General features: G+C 34.4%; 1 protein-coding gene across 1 annotated transcript in view; it reads left to right on the top strand.

The window, feature by feature from the left end:
* Window positions 1–19,415, top strand: part of IKKepsilon (I-kappaB kinase epsilon) — a 406,399-nt gene that overhangs the window by 341,464 nt on the left and 45,520 nt on the right. The window contains exons 17-18 of the mRNA XM_090415707.1: window positions 4,623–4,719; window positions 18,819–19,021. Of these exons, the coding sequence (XP_090271833.1) occupies window positions 4,623–4,719; window positions 18,819–19,021 (300 nt within the window). The remainder of the gene's footprint in view (window positions 1–4,622; window positions 4,720–18,818; window positions 19,022–19,415) is intronic.

The following is a 19,415-nucleotide window of genomic DNA, read 5'->3' as shown; positions in this document are numbered from 1 at the left end:
CTTTTTTCAGATCTACAAAACTTGCTATCAAATTAGATCAAGAGTATCAGCTATCTGAACCTTGTAACCTGCATTTGGCCTGAACCCAGTTTGTTCTTCTCCAAGTTTCCCTTCCACAGTTTTCTTAGTCTCTTCTCAAGTATGCTCGCATCTTGAGCATAAACACCAGGCTGAAACACTTAGTAGCAAGATTCCTCTGTAATTCTTACACACAAGTTTTTTTTTTTAATTTATTTTTTTTAATAGATGAGCATGTGAGAACACTACTCTGATCATCTGTAATTTTACCCTCTGACTAGACCTGAATTATGCAGTGCAGCCAAATTTTTGTACCTCCATATTTGAACATTTCTGATCCAGTGTCATCTTCCAGCTGGTTTTATCACATTTCAGATTTTTATATAGTTTTCTACTTCTGGTATTGATATGTATACCTGACTGCATTCTCTTTGAATATTTTACTACCACCTGTTTCACATCTTGTTTCATTTGGCAAGCTTTTGAGCTAATTGCTCCAAACATTGAGAATGTAGATATCTAAATAGGTTGCTTTTGATCCCTCTTCGGATCAACAGTAAACTATTTAGGCATCTTCCTAACATTAATAATAGATCAACCTGATAGAATTTTCGTATGAGATTATATATCCTTATATATTCTTACATATCCTTATATATTATTATATATTATGATTATTATATTATGTTATATAATAATCATAATATACAACTACATTGGTTTTGTAAAATTTCAGTTTTAGTAATTTATTGTGATTACAGCTTGATAATAATCACACACACACTGAATATGTAATCACAAAATCAACCAGCAGTGCCAATTTCTCCTCATACATAAGATGTATTACAAAGAGTTGAATTCTGCAGTCCTTAGATAGTGATGTTTGTTATTTAATTTAATTTATTTTACAAGAGGATTGAACTGAAATTGCAGAAGGTTTGGAGGCCAAATCTATATTCCAAACTCAAGAGTGCACTGTGCAGTTTAATAAGGAGGATCAAGGATGATCTCTGAAGCATCAGTAAGTGAGAAAGGCTTTTATGAAGGGATAAAATTTCAGTTTTATAAAAATACAACTACATTGGTTTTATAAAATTTCAATTTTAGCAATTTATTGTGATTACAGCTTGATGATAATCACACACACAGGTAAAAATGTTTGAAACCACTGATCTAGGAGATCTTTATCCTCAATTTTCATGCCACCTTTGTCATATCTGATTCTTTTTTACAGTACTCCTTCAGAACATTTTAGTGATATTTATTTTCTGTAATCTTATAAATCCCAAATCAGCATCGGCAAATTTCAAGATTGGCACCATCCATATATAAGAAATATCAACAGAAAAGAAATGAAATTAGTAGAAGAATTGGATAAGACCAAAATCTTTTACAAGATCTTATATTATGGCAATAATGATAACAGAAAAGAAGGAGTAGCTGTGTTATTCCACACTAAATATAAAGAAAATCTTGAATGACAGTCTTTGTCAAGAGTAATGTAAACAAATAACAGAATGGGCAATTGAACAGTGAGACTTACTTGTGCCTATCAACCACAGGTCAACGAAGGAAGAAGCAGAGCAATTTTTTAGCAGTAGAGAAGGCAGCTTACACAAAGAAAAGGAAAGTTGGTCCTTGACAGACATATGAACAACAGAACAGGAAATTATAAGCAGACTTATAGAAATATTTCATGAAAATTTAGAGAAAAGAGCAAAACTAATAATAATGGTAAGTACCTACTAGATTTCTGTTCAGGATATAGACTAGTCATAAGTAACACCATGTTCCAACATAATGATGTAAACAAATTCACATACAGAGAAGAATACAAGAAATAAGAAAAGTTTTGTTGAATGATGTTATTGTTCAGCTTCCTTAGATTACTTCCCATTACAAAAATTTAAAATAGTTGCAGTTTTGAGTAGGATAAAGTTAATATCATATTGAAAAGAAAAGTGTATCAGAAAGTTTTAAAAATAATCAGAGTTAAGCAGCTATCAGAGGTGAATTGTAGAAATAAATGCACAAATATTAATCATTATAAAATAAAACAGTTTGAAAAGAAGAACAAAACCTTGGAGATTCAGTGCCAGACACTGAACAAAACATTGATCAATTTAGCCAGAGAGACATGTGGTATGGTTGCCTGCAAGGAGAGAAAAAATCAGAATTCCATTGTTGACTCAAGAAGTTAAATAGGCAATCAAAAAAAAAGTATATCAAAAGTTCCTGGCAAGTAAGCCACCTTGTGCTCTGAGACAATACAAAGGAAAAAGAATGTAAGAAAGCAAAGCATGTAAAACTAGCTAAACAAGAGTAATGGGAAGACTTTGGTGTGAACATAGGAAATAGATATCAGAAAAGGGGCAAAATAGTTTGGAGGCTATTGAAAAAGCTTACAAATGGAGGAAAGAGTAGTCTAAAAGAATTAGAGATGATAATAGTGATATGAAAACTGAAGACAAAGCTATTCTAGGTATCTGAAGTAATTACTTTAAAAGATTGCTCAGTTGCTAAAGGTTACTTTAGCAATTCAGCAATCTTTCAAAGGGAATATACATGTATATCAATATTGAAATAGAAAAAGTCATCAAAAACATGAAATTGTTCTCAAATTTGGTCCCCAGGATTTGAAGGGGATAAATTCACTGTGGAAAGGGTAAAAAGGCAGATAACAAAGATGGTTTCAGGACTGTACAATGTTAGTTATGAGAATTGGCTGACAGAATGTGGACTGCAGAGTTTGGTGGATAGAAGAAGGAGAGGTGATATGATTGAGACTTTTAAACTGTTGAGAGGTGGTTACATGGTTGACACTGGGGAGTTCTTTCACTTGGTTGAACAGCAGGAAAGAGTGATGATTAGGGGACATTCCTGGAAGTTATAAAAGGAGACTGTGAGCAAGTGGGTGAGGAGTGGTTTCTTTGCATGGAGAGTGGTTGAACCATGGAATGCATTGCCTGACAGAGTTGTGAAAGTGAGAATGGTCAATGAGTTTAAGGAGTGGTATGATAGACATTGTGTTTCCTAGGAGGGACCTCCCATGATGAGTCTTGATAGACTTTGTGTTTCTTAGGAAGGACCTCCCGCGATGAGTCTTTTGACTCCATTGAAGCCTGATAATAATAATAATATAGAAAGGCGTCTGTAGTAGATGACATCTTGGATGTCATTCAACAAAAAACACTTAATTTGTTAACCTTTCATCTCCCATTCTATGTTTGACCATACCACCTGAGATTAACTCTGTTCACACATTTCTGAATGCGAACAATGTGGAGTTCTTTCCTGATATCCTCATTCTTAATATGAAGTTTGTCATTGATGCCATCTGTAACCCCTCCCTAATCTTTCTTAGAACTCTCATATGTGTTTTATTTCTAACCTGCTCTCAGATTCTTATGTTAAAATTAGTTTGAACACTGTCCTGTATACAGCTAGTTTAATGTTCTGATTAATTTCTCTCTTATTCCATAATTCTGCTGTCTGTTTCTGTTCTAATTCTGTTGTCTCTTTTCAAATTTAATTTTCCATCTTGATGTTTTCAGTGTTTTGGTCCTTTCATTGCTGATTTTCATATACCAAATTTATTACAACAGTTATTCAATTTAGTCAGGGAATCCCTACGATTTGTACTTGATTTATTTATAAGTATAACATGATTTGCATACAGTAAAGAGCAGAGATTAACATCTTTAATTTTTCATATCAGGTTTAATAGCACTTTCCTTCATAATGCAATTCATATAGATAATGAATAACAGTGGAGATTAAGATAATATCACCCTTTTCTCACACCTGATTTAACATCAAATCATCTTTCTGTATCTCCTTCGATTTTGCACCCAGATCCTGAATAAAGAATGAGATGAACTGTTATTCCAGTAGCAACAGAAGCCGAATTCTTGGGCTTCATCTTTGTAAGAAAACTTACATTTCCTTGCATATATTCATCAGCTAAGAGAAAAGTGCAAGAGAGCATTGAATCTCCTTTTCACTCTATCCTCTACTGAGTGGGATACAGATTAATCTTCATTACTTGGTCCAAATCGTGCACTTATACTATCAAAGCTGGATTATGGATCTTAGGTTCTGCAAAGGAGAATAGCCTGCAATAGTTGGATCCCATCCATCATCAGGGTTATATGGATAGCTACTGTGTCTTTTGCACATTATCCACTCAAAGTCTTTATGTTGAAGCAAATGAACCATCTCTATCACTTAATCTACCAAACTTATCCATGGAGGAATTTCGTTCTGCAGGATTTCTGTAATTTAAAATTGTATTTGAATGATAGAAAAATCATTAGAAAACTAGTAAATATTTTAAAATTACTAAAATATTAATTGTATTTCAGGTTTACATTCATTGAGTAAGTTACACATGATATGCAGAATGATACTCTATCTTCTTGTATTTACAAGAAGTTTTAGTTTTTCTTCAGTATCTTATAGCTTAGTCAGTGGCTATTCTTTTAGTGCAGCGCAGCTTTTCTTGTAAAGAATAAGAAAATCTACACTTATACTTTACATACTTTAACAGTTTTGATTTTCATATCATAAGCATAAATTTTGTTTCTATAATTATTATTTAACAGTGCAGCACAAGCTACCATGGTGAAATGTATCTGCCTTGAAGAAGCAGTATCCACTAACATGAAGACTCTCAAAGCATTTGGTGATAGTCTGAATGATGTAAGAATTCTTTTTTTTTTTTAACTTAGCATTTAATTTGTTTTAATTACAAATGAAAGTTATTGTATATACAGAGCAGTTTTAGGTTATTCTTTTTAGATGGTTCATTATATTTCAGAAGGTACATGTTGGCAGTTATAAATAATTAATTACACTTGTATGGGACTATTTAACAAAATTACCTCCTAAAAGTGGACGAGATCAAGGGGCAGTCATTCTTATTAGGTTTATATGCCGGACTGGTTGGCCGAGTGGTTAGTGTATCTGCTCTCCAGCCAAAAAAAGGTTGCGGGTTCGAATCCCGTGTCAGCATGGATGTTTGTGATTGTCTGTGAAAATATTAGTGGTTTTGGTGGTGAGTAGATGCCGTTGGTGTAGTTGTAGTTGGTGAAGACAGAGTTGTAGATAGGTACCCTCCCTCAATGAGTCTTTGGACTCCCTGGAGGTGTCGCATAATAATAATAATAATATACACCAGAGCTTCACAGTGTGGTAATACAAAACAGCTTTTTCATAGAATTTCAGCTTCATTCCAGTTTCTTGTCTCTGGAAGAAATCACACAATGGAAGTCCTGATTTTCAAACTCTGTCATATAATTTTGATGTTATTCTAGGTGTACAGCATCTCACTTCCTTTCTGATCTAATAGGTTAGCCCACAAGTCAATAGAATAATCCCAACTTGATCCACTATCCATTACACTCTTGTATAGGTAGTGCAGCAATTGGTCTTATGAAGATTGCTATATTGTTATTCAGAATTTTGTTGCTTTTTATCTTCCCTATAAGTTGAGAGGTATGGTTATTAGAGATAAAAGTAGATTTATTGTATTGTTATAAAAATACTTTAAGCACATAAGGCATGAACTCAATGCAGAGTGTTGATGAGAATCAACTTTTGGTGACTTGAAGATATAAAGAAGTTAGGATTCAAGATAAATTTTCTAAGATTTTGAGGCAATTCAGAACAAAGGCTATAATTTTCTTATTATCTTCCCTATAAGTTGAGAGGTGTGATCACTGGAGAGAAAAGTAGATTTATTATGTTATTATAAAGCGATGAAGCAGAACATAAGACACAAGCTCAATATAGTGTGTTGATGATACTCAACTTTTGTGTAGGATGATGATAGGATATACACTGCTTGGAATGAAGTCAGTGGATATCAATAAAGTCCATAGTGTGAGGAACAAATATCCATGCCACCACCTTAATAATATGCAGGACCCCCCCCCCCTCCCCCTTTCACTGCAATGACTGCAGCAATCCTATGAGGCATACTTTCCACAAGCACATAATGGCAATCAATGGTAATTTTGGACCATTCTTCCTGTAGGCATGTAATGAGGTCCTGGGCAGATGTCTCTCCAGTTCATCCCATCGATGTTCAATAGGATTGATATCAGGGCTATGTGGAGGAGGCCAGTCAAGTGTGATGATGTTCATGTCCACAAGCCATGCACCTATGACACAGTGGATTGTCTTGCTAAAAGAGACAAATGTCAGTTCCCTGGAAACACCCCAGGGTATAATGTTCAGATATCTCTTGGAGTTCAATGTTCATGGCACCACAAACAGAGATCCAAGGCAAACCAAGAAAAATAGGACCATACCATCACACTGCCACCTCCAAATTTCATAGTTGGGATTATGCACTCTGGTAACAAATGTTCAATTGGTATCTGCCACACCGACACCCATCAGTCTGTTCTACAACATAGCTTTCCAGCTTCCATGCCTCACTGTACATTCAAAGAGCATGTACAGTGGGGCATGGAACTGAACAGAATGCTGCATGCTGGTTCGGATCATGTGGAGCTTGCATATTGTGATCCTACCATGGAAAACCATGTTGTGCGGCTCGGTTCTGAATTTTTTTGTGCAGATTCATGTTCCAGTCGATGCCCAGAACTCTGCATTCAACGTGTTAGTTCACAATTGTTTGTCATTTGAGCCATCCCAGAATCTGCAACATGACATCCTATCACAAAGCCACTTTCAAACTCTATCTTCCCTTCTCACAGCTATTTCACTCAGACATAGTTACATTGACTTGGGAGCATCACATTCCTCTAATTTATACTAACTATAAACATGTCACTCATTACATGACATGATGCACCTTGCCAATGGGGGTATCCATTGACTTCTTTCGAAGCAGTGTATATTATTATTATTATTATTATTATTATTACAGTAAACTTCATGGTGTCAATAAGCTCATTGTGGCAACTAGCAGCATATTTATCATAATGAAGTTTGAAATTCTAATTATATATTTGGTTTTATCCTTTATCCAAGTGTAAGCAACCAAAGTTTGTGTCTGAAGTACTTTCAGGACTGGAGCAACTCGTGGAAAAGGTGGTATAAGTTCTTATCACTTGCTTTAGTATCCCATAATGCAAATCACATCTCCTTGCGGACATGTATAATGCTGTGCATTAAGGAAGGTTCACTACCCAGACCAGTTTCGACCTTAATTGAGGTGCTGTTTAAGTAAAGACCTCTCTAAAAATTAGGCAGTTCCCCCAGACCACTCCCTATGAGTGACCGTCCAACTCAGCAGTGGTTCCACTCAGTAACTGGCTCACCCCACCACCAAGCAGAGCCATAATCTCAGCAGTGGCCCCACTCAGAGACAGGCAAAGACCTACCCCAAAGCAGAGCCTCTCACATCTCAGGGAAAGCAACCACTTCTGTGCAAAAGCACATGAGTGGGACCCAAACCCAGAGGTGATACCAAGGTGGAAGTGATGGAACAGTCATATTTCCCTATGCGAGTTGCCAAAAGGTGTCACACCTTATTATTAAAATTCTCTAGATTAGAGATAAGATTATGGAAGATTTTTCACTTGGCTATGCTACTAATTATATATTTGGTTTTATCCTTTATTCAAATGTAAGCAACCAAAGTTTACACCTGAAGTACTTTCAGGACTGGGGCAACTCGTGGCAAAGGTGGTATAAGTTCTCATCACTTGCCTTAGTAACAAGGTGTGACACCTTTTGGCAACTCGCATAGGGAAATATGACTTCTCCATCACTTCCACCTTGGTATCACCACCTCTGGGTCTGACTCCCACTGATGAGACCTCATTAAAGGTCAAAACTGGTCTGGGTAGTTACTCTTTCCTTAATGCATAGCATTATACATGTCCGCAAGGAGATGTTCTTTGCATTATGGGATACTAAGGCAAATAATGAGAACTTATACCACCTTTGCCACGAGTTGCCCCAGTCCTGAAAGTACTCCAGGTACAAACTTAGGTTGCTTACACTTGGATAAAGGATAAAACCAGATATATAATTAGTAGCATAACCAAGTGAAAAATCTTTCATGAAGTTTGAAATTATTTACACTCCCTGCAATTCATAATGCACTCTGGCAATTCATTCCTCTTACCAGTAACTCTCGGTAATAAATCTCCTCACACCCTTATTCATGACACATTTATACAGCTTCCAGGGATGGCCTCTCATTCTTCCCATTTTTACATACACTAATTTTATTTGGAGTATCATGTTGATCCAATTTATACCAGCTATAAACACGTGGCTCATTACATGCCTATTAGTCATCTTGTCCATTAGGTGTCTGTCAAGTTCTTTCCAAGCAGTGTAACTTCTATATGTCATCGAAGTGAGAACTGAAGATACCTTCATTTCTCAGATTGACTCATCTAATTACCTTAAAAGGCAACTAGGTGTGGGTGGGTGTGCATATCTAATAAAGGTGTATGTATTTCTTATTTTAAGAAAAATTTAGTTTTCTTTGAAAAATGTTTAAACTTTTTGACATGACTTCATTCAAGACTGCACTTCCTCAAAGTTTTCTCAGAACTTTCCATCCGTAATCTCCTGTGAGTGATTACAAGCTAATATCTAGATTACAAATAAAATCACCTGATTCTTTGGTTGCGAACAGGAAGTCAAAATTTCCATTATAGGCTCTTAAGGGATCTTGTATAAGATGCTGCTGATTGCTTCTCAGCTCCACAATTGCAGTTAGGGGGAGCTGCATTGTTCTATTTGTGAAAAGCATTGCCACATTCACTGTGTCCTGTTCTGATTCTATTGAGAGATGACCAAATTCTATGTCGTAATTCAAAACTAGTTATTTTTTTTTTATTTTATTTATTTTATTATTATTATTATTATTGTGATACATGGTGTAGTGTGGCACTCTGTTGATGATTCTTCAACTTCACGGGGAAAGAATGTATCTACGTGAGAGAGCCAATCGAATAAATACTGCATAAATGGCTCTAGACTGTCACTTGCGGCACCCAGGAGTCACCGGTCATTGTTGAAAATGTTAGCGTAATAATAAAAACCGCATTAGACCTAAACCCGTGTTGTTCAAAACCGTGCTGTGCAAGGTATTCCTGTATACATGTTTGCATTGAGTAATGCATTATATCAGGGGGTAGCCAACTACGTGTCCTTTTGGAGCCAAAATAATTCCATAGTAAGACTTAGAAGAGCTGCAGCTTCTGACCGATTTAATGGTATGGGAATGAGCATGCACATGGTGAGGTTGTAACGAGCTTGTAAGAACTGCTTTGACTAATTACACACAATTTAAGGAGCTTACTAAGAAAATGAATGCAAGGAAGGCCTCTACTAGTAAATAAGAAACTAAAATTATGGTCTGGCTTTAAAATTATTTTAATTGTTCAAAGTAAACTTCATTTAATGTGTTTTGAATTAAACTTTTTTCATTGCAGTAATTTTTATTAATCCTGTTTCTCTCTCTCTCTCTCTCTCTCTCTCTCTTTATTTTGTTCCTCTTTTTTGTTGTCCCTCTTCTCTTTTTGTTTATTTTTTCCTGTTAGATCATGAAGAGCCATGTGATGTGTGGATGTGAGCCGCATGCGGCTCGCAAGCCACGTTGTGGCCACCCGTGCATTATATGCTTAATATTACTGGAGCTGCCATGTGGTTAATTGGCAGTGATATACGAGTAAAAGGAACTTAAATGTAGTTATAAGTAGTAAACCTGCTTACCGCTTACCATATGTTATAATCCTTAAGGAGTTACATGAAAATAATGCTGTATGTATATTATTGTATGTTTATTTACAGTAGTGTTTGTCACTATTACTATATGATGTGCAAGCAGTGTAATAATGGTAGCCATTTTGTGACTTGAATTTTGCTTTTAATCTCGGTAATGGGCGTGTGCATTAGTTGTTTTTTAGAATAGCTATCACTGGGTAACAGAAACACTAGGAAGCAAAGAGTAGGCAAGTAAGGAAGTAGAGCCAGAAATGGAAAAGTCTAACAAACTACTGAGTTAATTTCTCTAATTTTGGGAAAGTTTTTATATGCATCTTTAATTACTCTCCAAGGATATGGAACTGTGAAATTAATAACTGAAAGACAGTATGATGTACCAAGCCTTCATAGATTGATAAAAATATTTTGCACTTAATGAAAACTTATATCTATAAACTAGATGTAAACTAGAAAAGTGACATGTAGTAAGGAAGGAAAGGTTAAAATGTGAAAGAAGAAAACACCACCTAGGGATTGATAGTGAATGAGTTGATGGTTTAAGTTATCAAGTAATGTTCACATGAATAAGACATTTGGATCAGTGCCTGAGACTTCTCTGCATATCATGAAAGAATATGCTAAAGAAACATCAATACCCATAACTTAGTTGTTTAATAAGACCTTTGCATCTGGAAAGGTCCCAAACAAGTAGAAATAAGATAATTACAGTGGTAGATAAGGGGATTCATTCAACTGTAATATTTATGAATTTTGCTTGTATTTCAGAGGTTTGAGAAGTGGTGTATGTAAATTCCTCCAAACTTATTGCAAAGGGGTTTGGAGGAATTTACATTCGATTAAATAGACTGTCAATTACCTGGAATTAAAGATGTGCCTGCAGGCTCTTCCTAAAGCCATTTCAGTGATTAATTTAGACTGCCATTCTTGAATAGATCTTAAATGGAATCTCTGATTGCACGGATTTGTAGAAAGATAATTTTTTTTTTGTGTGTGTGTGTGTGTGTGTGAGTAGAAGAGAGCAGATTGAGGAGTACAGTCAAACTTTGTTGTAATGAGCAATTGGTTATAATGATTTTAATTTACGTATATACCCATACAATTTCTCACTTTTACAAATATACTACACAGAAATACCATACAAATTTTCATACCTAAGCAAACATTCTTAATGGCTTAGGCAAGTCTTGGAATAGACAAAAATGAAAGGAGTAACTTAGCTTTTATGACCACCTGCATTGAATTACAGGTTGGTTTATATAGGTAGAGTGGGGATAGCCTCTGGCCCTCCTCACTCGTTGCTCAAACACTGGTTTGAGCAACTTTGTAAAATTGGTTGAAAATGAATCCTTCCATTGGAAACATTTTTATTATAAGAACGTGGCTTTTGGTTCTGAAAAAAGTAGAAATTATTAATGAGTTGGCAGGTGGGGCCAAAAATGTTGAAGTGTGTAAAACGTTTTCTTTGCTTTCTTGAACAGTATTGACATTGCATCACTAGAAAACAAGATAACTGAAAGAAAAAAAAATTTAGAAAAAGTGTAAGCTTACGAATGAAGAAGTTCTAGATTCTCAATAAGCAGTCCTATCCTGAAGGCTCAGGTGAAAGAATTTGCTAAACAAATTGGATGTGACCATTTTGTATGTAATAATAGTTGTCTGAATAATTGAAGTGATATTTATTATTAATAAGTATCTCATTGCATAAGCTTCTGTGCAAATAGGACATTTTAGAAATATTTAATCCAGTATTTAACCACAAACAAAGATGCCAAATAGAAACTATTTTTTTATTTCGACTAATTTTGTGAAATGGTTTGTTTCACTTCATCAGAAAATAACATATTATTATTATTACGGGTGACTCCAAGGAGGCCTTAGACTCATCTAGGAAGGCCCTAAACATCATGTCTATTCGACATTCACACAGTATCTATCATACTTTGCCTTGAACTCATTCACTGTCATAGCACCCACAACAGAATCTGGCAGCATATTCCATTCATTCACCACTCTAAAAGTAAAAAACCCAGCTCTAACACCCTTACTAACCACGCTCTTGCCCAGCTTCCATGGATGTCCCCTAGTCCTCCCACCACCAGTCCTTTTCTCAAAAATATCCTCTGAATTAATCCTATAGAAACCCTTCAACAATTTGAATGTCTCAATCATATCTTCCCTTTTCTGCCTATCAACCAATTTCTGCAACCCACAAATCTTCAACCTGTTTTCATAAGGTTCATTCCATAGACCTGCTATCATCTTGGTCACTCGCCTCTGGATCCTCTCAACCTCCTCCCCATCAAGAAGAAACCTTGGTGACCAGATCTTAGCACAGTAATCAAGATGGGATCTTATCAAAGCTTGATACAGAGGAACAATAACTTGCCCCCTAAACTTCAACTCCCTATCCATCAACACTCCTAAGTCCCTGGCCTCATCAATCTCCTGGAGTACAGTTCCACCAATGTCATATACTGCTGCTAAATGCATAACCTTACATTTTGCCACATTAAAGAACAAAGAACATAAATAAATTAAAAAATAGAAAGTGAGTAAAAAATAGGTAATATCTCTAATGAAATATTTGAACTTGTTTAAACAATGGAAAGCATGCAATCACTATTACTATTGAAAGGTACTGGTAGCTACAAGTGTGTCGTGATGGATTAATGAAGACAGGCCTGGTGTAAAATCATTCCTTGTTTTTTTTGTACACTGTAGAGGATGCTTCATTATTTCAGCTGATTCTTTGGACACTTGAGTGTCCAAAGAATCAGCTGTAAAAGTGGTAATCTATGTTTGACATTGCATCACTAGAAAACAAGATAACTGAAAGAACTCGTTTCCACTTGATCCTTGTTTCTGTTATTGTTAACTTGTTTCCACTTGATCTTTGTTTCTGTTATTAGCCCTGATTTGTGCTTTCTTTTATTCTCAGTGTCATTGAAGATTCAGAGGGGAAATAAACTGTGTTTTGTATTAAGTGTATGGTTTTTAAATTATAGACAAATAAATTGCTTAATATTAAGCATAGAAATAATATTTAGGCTTTATTATTATTACGTGACACCTTTAAAGAGTTCAAGGACTCATCACAGGAGAGGGCAATCTATTCTACTCTGCTACATACATCTCACCATCTCCCTTACTACCAGATATCTACATAGCTAATATCTAAGAATGTAATTATATTATTTTTTTTGCGTTATTGAGAATTAAAAAATAGGAGGTCAATTTAACTCATCACTGATATGGTGAGTAATAGTTATAACTTTTATTGGCCCCCTTTGTTATTGTTATAACCAAATTTGACTGTAGTTTTCTAGCCTTATTGACTGAGTGGTCAGTATATTCACCCTCCAACTAGTAAGATGCAGATTCAAATTCAGATATATACATAGATATTTCATCATCATCATCATACGCATCAAGGATTTAGGCCTAGTATCGCCTGTTCTGGCTTTAGAAGTCATCGTTGAATCGTTTAAGAGGACGTCCTGGTTTTCTTTTTCCTAATGGCTTGTACTTTAAGGCTTGTTTTGGTAATCTTTCTGTTTTCATTCTTTAAATGTGTTCCATCCATTTATGTTTATATTTTTTAATTTTTTCTATTACTGGTTCTTGGTTTAATTCTTTCATGATATCTTCATTTCTTTTGTGATCAAATAGGGTATACTTTGCAGTCTTTCTCATAAACTTCATTTCTGCTGTTGTTAATCTTTGTTTGTCTTTTTGTTTTATTGTCCAGATTTCGCTTCCATACATTAAGACCGGTAGAGCTAGTGTATTGTATACTTTTAGCCTGGTTTGTTTTTGAACTAGGTTTGGTTTAAATATACAGTTAATTACTCCTGTTATTTTTAAATATTTTGCAATTTTTATGTTTATATCTTTTTCATTTTCATAAGTGATCATACATCCTAGGTAGTTAAATGAATTCACCTGTTCTAAGATCTTGTTATCTATTACTATTTTAGTTCTTGCTTAAAGGCCATAGTTTTTGATTTTTCCGTTGATATTATCATACCATAATCTTTGGATATCTCATTTAGATTTAAAATAGCTTTCTGTAAGTTATCTTCAGAATTTGTAATTATTATTTGGTCGTCTGCAAAGAGGAGAGTGTTTAAGTTAACTGTAGGTGAAAGTTTAATTCCTTGATGTAAATTTTTACTCCATTTTATTATTATTTCATTTAAGTAGATATTAAAAAGAGTTGCAGAGAGGGGACATCCCTGTCGGACCCCTTGGTTTATCTCTCTTGTATATGATAGCTCGTGATTTAATCTTATTTGTATTTGATTATTTTCATATATACTTGTGATAGCTTTTAGGATATTATTTGGTATTTGTCTTTCTTTTAATATGTTAAATAATATGTTTCTTTTAACTTTGTCAGCTTTTTCAAAGTCAATAAATGCAATATGTGTTTCTAAGTTATATTTTCTTCTTTTCTCTATTATTAATTTTAGGCAAAAGGCTGGGTCTATACATGATCGTCCTTTTCTAAATCCATTTTGTACTTCTAGAATAAAGTTTTCAGAATATTTCATTAGTTTGTTATTTAAGATTCTGCTATATATTTTGTAACAGGAATTTAGTATACTGATAATACCTCTATAGTTTTTAGGGTCATCTCTATTACCTTTCTTAAAGATAGGAATCACAATTGCTTTTTTCCATTCTATTGGGGGGATACCGGTTGAGTAAATTTTATTTAAAAATAATAAGAGTCTTCCTTTGAATCTTGTTCCTGCGTATTTATATAGTTCTGAACCTAGCTTATCTTCTCCAGGTGATTTTCCGTTTCTTGTTTCTTTCAGGCTGATTTCTAATTCTTCTTCAGTTATTTCCTTTTCATTTTCGTTAATTGTTTGCCAGTTGTCTTTTTTAAAATATTTGTCTGTCCACAGTTCTGTGTAGTAATTTAGAAATTCTTCTAATTTCAATCCAGTGTTTAATTTTATGGTTTCTTTGGTATCTGCATTTAGGTGTTTCAAAATCTTATATACATTGGGTCTTATTTTATATAAATCATGTTCTAAATTAGAAACAAATTTATTCCATCATTCTCTATGTCTTTTTCTGACTTCTCTTTTAGCTATGGCTCTTATTCTTTTATATTCTATTTCATCTTCTAATCTTTTACTGCTTAACCATTTGTGATAAGCATCTTTTTTCTTTTTGATTATTTCTTTGATTGTATCATCCCAGATCTTCAGTTTTTTTCTTTTATTGAATTTTTTGGTCTTTCCTAACTTTCATTTGCTGCTGCATTTAGTATCGTTTTTATGTTAAGCCATTCTATTTCTATTTCTTCATTTTGTTTTATTTTATCTAGATATTGGTTAATTCTTTGTTCATATAGCCATTGTACATTTGTGTCATTCAATAGTCTAGTTTTATAAACAAATGTTTCAATTTTTCTTTCTGTTCTTGTTACTTGTAGCCATTTAGGTGTTAATCTTAATTTTATTTTAATAAGGAAGTGGTCACTGCTTATTTCATATCCTCTGTGAACTCTAACATCTAGTGAAAATTTTGATGTCTTTTCATTTAATATGAAGTATTCTAATATTGATTTCCATCCTCTTGCTGCCCAAGTATATTTATGTATGTCTTTATGTTTATAGAAGGAATTCATTATTTTTAGGTTATTATAAACTACAAAGTCAATCAATTTTTTACCATTTCTGTTTAGAGTGTGTTCTCCATGTATTCCTATATTATTATTAATTTTCGTGTTTCCAATTCTTGCATTTAAGTCTCCTGCTAAAATTATGTAATCATTTTTATTTATTTTATTATATATGTTTTGTAGCTGATTATAAAAATCTATATTATCCTGTTCTCTTCCTTCTTCTGGGGCATATAAACCAATTATTGTTAAATAGCCTCTATCTATTTTTATTCTAGCTTCTATTATTCTTTCATTCCATAATTTATAATGTTTTAACTGTTTTGAAAGGGAGTTATGAATCCAAATCATGACTCCTGCTTGTGCTCTTTGGTCTCTGTTGCCTCCACTGTATATCACATTAAAATTTTCAGTTCTCATAGTTCCTTTTAATTTCTTTTTTGTTTCAGTAATTACTGCTATTTTAAAATTTCTTTCATTTAATAACTGGTCTAATTCTATTTCTTTATATGCTATTCCTCTTACATTCCAGTTTGCTATGTGTATTATATTTTGTCGTTTCCATTTTCGTTTTCCCTTTTCCATTCCAGGGTCGTTTCCCATAGATTCAATCCGATTATCTTTTTCTGTCAGCTTACAAGTAGGATTATGTTCTCCATGTCAGGGGACTAGCCTGACGATGGAATAGTTCGGTGGTAGGGCTGCTACCTTAAGGCTTCTGAACTAGCCTTCTTCCGAATTTAAACCCATAGGAGGAATAGGGTATATTGAAGGGGAAAGGGTAGATTATAGAAGAAATATAGTAAGGTTTATAGAGAGGGCATAGTTGTAAGGCCAGAAATGAAAAGACCCCATGGCCCTCGAGTACTCTAATAGCATAAGGGTCATAAAGTAAGAAGGGTTGGCTGATAAGGCCTTATAGGAAAGATTAAAGTAAACGGGTCTTCCTCAAAGTAGAAGAAGGAGAGGATAGATCCAGCTAGGGGGTCCATGGGAGTGCTGCTTCCCTTACAATCAAGATGATTGCCCCTTATGGCCCTGTTGGTCCACGAGTCCTTATTCAGTATATTCGGACCACCCCACCATATATATATATATATATATATATATATATATATATATACACACACACGCACACGCATGTACACACACACACACATGGCGGGCTCCCCTATCCGCCACCCAGGGGACGCGCTCTCTAGGGGTTACAGGGTCCCCTGAGAGATACATAGATATTTGTAATTACTTTTTGGTAGGAGATGAAATTCATAATTTGTTGTGAGACCATTGTCCTGCTTATTGCAGGCCTAAAGTGGCTTGAAAAAGTTGCATATTTGCAGGGCTTCCAAATTATGTAAAAAAATAAAAAAAAAATATATATATATATATATGAAATTAATATACTCGTAAAATAGAAATAACTTCTTAATCCATCCATTGTGTAATATATTACACAATGTATTATAGGTGTACAGCCTTATGTAGATGAAAGTCACGTTTAAAAAATAAAACGTTACCTCTTCATTGGGTGCCTGCCAATTTAATGTCTTTCAGTATAGAGTGTGTGTGTGTGTGTGTGTGTGTGTGTGTGTGTGTGTGTGTGTGTGTGCGTGCGTGCGTGTGCGTGCGTGCGTGCGTGCATGCCTGCACATGCACAACTTTGCTGTGTACTCTTCTCACCTACTGAGTTTGCTATATGCACCAGCTGAGAAATGCTACTGTTGTTATCAGTTGTTCACAACCTTCAAGTATATGCCTTTATTTCTGAATAGAAACTTTTTAAAAATGGTCTAACTTTCAACAAGGCCAATGTTCTACACTGACAGATAGCTTACCTATACCAGTGTACAGGGTAGAGTTGATAGATAGATAGATAGCATGCTGTGCAAATAGTTGCAAAAAATTGCTATTTCTGATTAGAAATGCAAATCCAAATGTTTGAGATGTGTACTTTTGAAACCAGTTAATTAGATATGTACACCATTGCCAGTCTGTTAGTATGGTGTGAAAATTATCATCAAGTGTTTCAAATGTTAAAAATGAGATTCTTTCTACTATTTATGTCAGAACACAAGAGTGATACCTAACTGCATTAAACTAAAAATCAAATTCCAGTCCAAAAAGCCCTCCATATATACAAACTTGCCAGCCTTGCACTGCTATGAGAACAGATTGCTGCAACGCGCACCAGCCTCTGCAATGAATGCTACCATCAGCATTCATTGCATAGAGGCTGGTGTAATGAATGCTGATGGCATTCATTGCACCTCCTCTCCACTGGACCTATATAATAAAAAACTCAACACATTTTAAAACCTTGATTGAAAATTTAACTTTAAATAATACAGATATATTGGTAAACTTTGACATCACCTTACTGTTTACCAATATCCCTTAAATGACACCTTAACACTCTTAAATAACATTTTTCCTTCTGATATCTTAGATCTCTTTTCCTTTGCCATCATTCCGGTTATTTTTCTTAGAAGAACAAAATTTACAAACAGATAGAGGGAATGCTATGGGTCCACCATCCCCTCTTGCCAATTTTTGCATGGAAAATTTTGAAAAACAAGCTATAGACTCAGCTTCCTAAAATCTGGCTAAAATATGTAGATGATGTGTTCTCTATTTGGCCTCATAGCCCAGACACATTAGACTCCTTCCTCAGTAGTTCACATCCAAGATCCAGTTTATGATGGAAAAGGAAAATAACAAAGTTTAACCCTTCCTAGACACGTTAGTAACAAGCCTTCCTAATAGTAACATTTCCTTCACTGTATATAAAAAAACCCACTCATAAGGGCAGATATGAAGTATCCTGTTTCTGCAAATTAGCTTACTTCGGACAGACAAGTAGATCAGTGATCATCCATTTAGAAAACACAAATCGTACATTTTAATCATAACTATGGTCAACCTGGCCTTGCAGACCATGTATTGGATGCAACCCACAGAATATCCTGGAAGAAAATCACCATGCTGTTTTTAGAATCAACCAAATTTAAATAAATATTGATGCATAAAACTTCCCAAAAATTGGTGAACTTTAATTGTCAGAGGTCCCACTTTACATCCTGGCCACCTGCAAATGCCCATAGAGATGCACCATCTAAATAGGACTTTAAAGTCACCCATGTGTTTCATTTAATATTGTGTGTTACAAGCAACTGTAATCCCTGAAGATGTCTCAATGATAGACGAAATATTGGAACCATTAAAATTAGTTTTTAATCCTTTCCCTGTGTTGTAAATATTCCATTAAACTTCCTGTACACATGTAAAACCTGTGTTTCACATGTGTACAGGACTGCAAGTGTATTATAGTCTTTAAAAGCCATTCTTATTTTGGATTGGGGATAAAATTTCTCATGAATCAACTAATTGGATTAACCAGAGTTTTGTATTTTAGTCATTTAATTTCCTTTGATATTTTATTTAGGTACAAGATGAAATGGAAACTGTTATAAGCAATATATTATCAACTTTGAAGTCTTCAGTTAATTCCCTAAAATCCATTGAAACAGTTATTTCTCAGGATGAAGAGCAGCCTGAATTATCTCCACAAGATATTGTGTTGGAGATTCCTAATAAGTTGGCTGAAAAAGCTCCAAAATCAAGTTTCCCAAAGCACATTTTGAAAGAGTAAGTTAATCTTATAGAATAGAAAATTAAAATAATCTATCATATTTTGTAAGATTATATATAGACTTTTCACATTGTTTCATAGCTGTTATTCCATTTCTTTCAAGAGATTAATGATAACTTGCTATTTTCTTAATGTTTTCATGATCTTTTATGCATATGTTATCCTTGCTTGTTTAACAAATAACCCAGTGCTTGGATTGATATTTCACTAATCACAAAAATAATGTGTTCACCATTAAAAAAAAAAAAAAGAAGACTTAAATAAATATGTGTATATTTGGATTAAAGATATATATATATATACAGGGTGATCAAAATGAAAGTATCCCTGTTTAAGACCTTGTGGAGTGCCATCCACAATTCAAATGCTGCAAAACTTTGCAGGAATACA

Source organism: Typopeltis vanoorti, chromosome 1 (assembly GCF_054136105.1).
Source record: "Typopeltis vanoorti isolate ZY-2024b chromosome 1, IOZ_Tvanoo_1.0, whole genome shotgun sequence".
NCBI classification, from domain to species: domain Eukaryota; kingdom Metazoa; phylum Arthropoda; class Arachnida; order Uropygi; family Thelyphonidae; genus Typopeltis; species Typopeltis vanoorti.
This window is presented reverse-complemented; position numbering and strand designations above follow the sequence as displayed.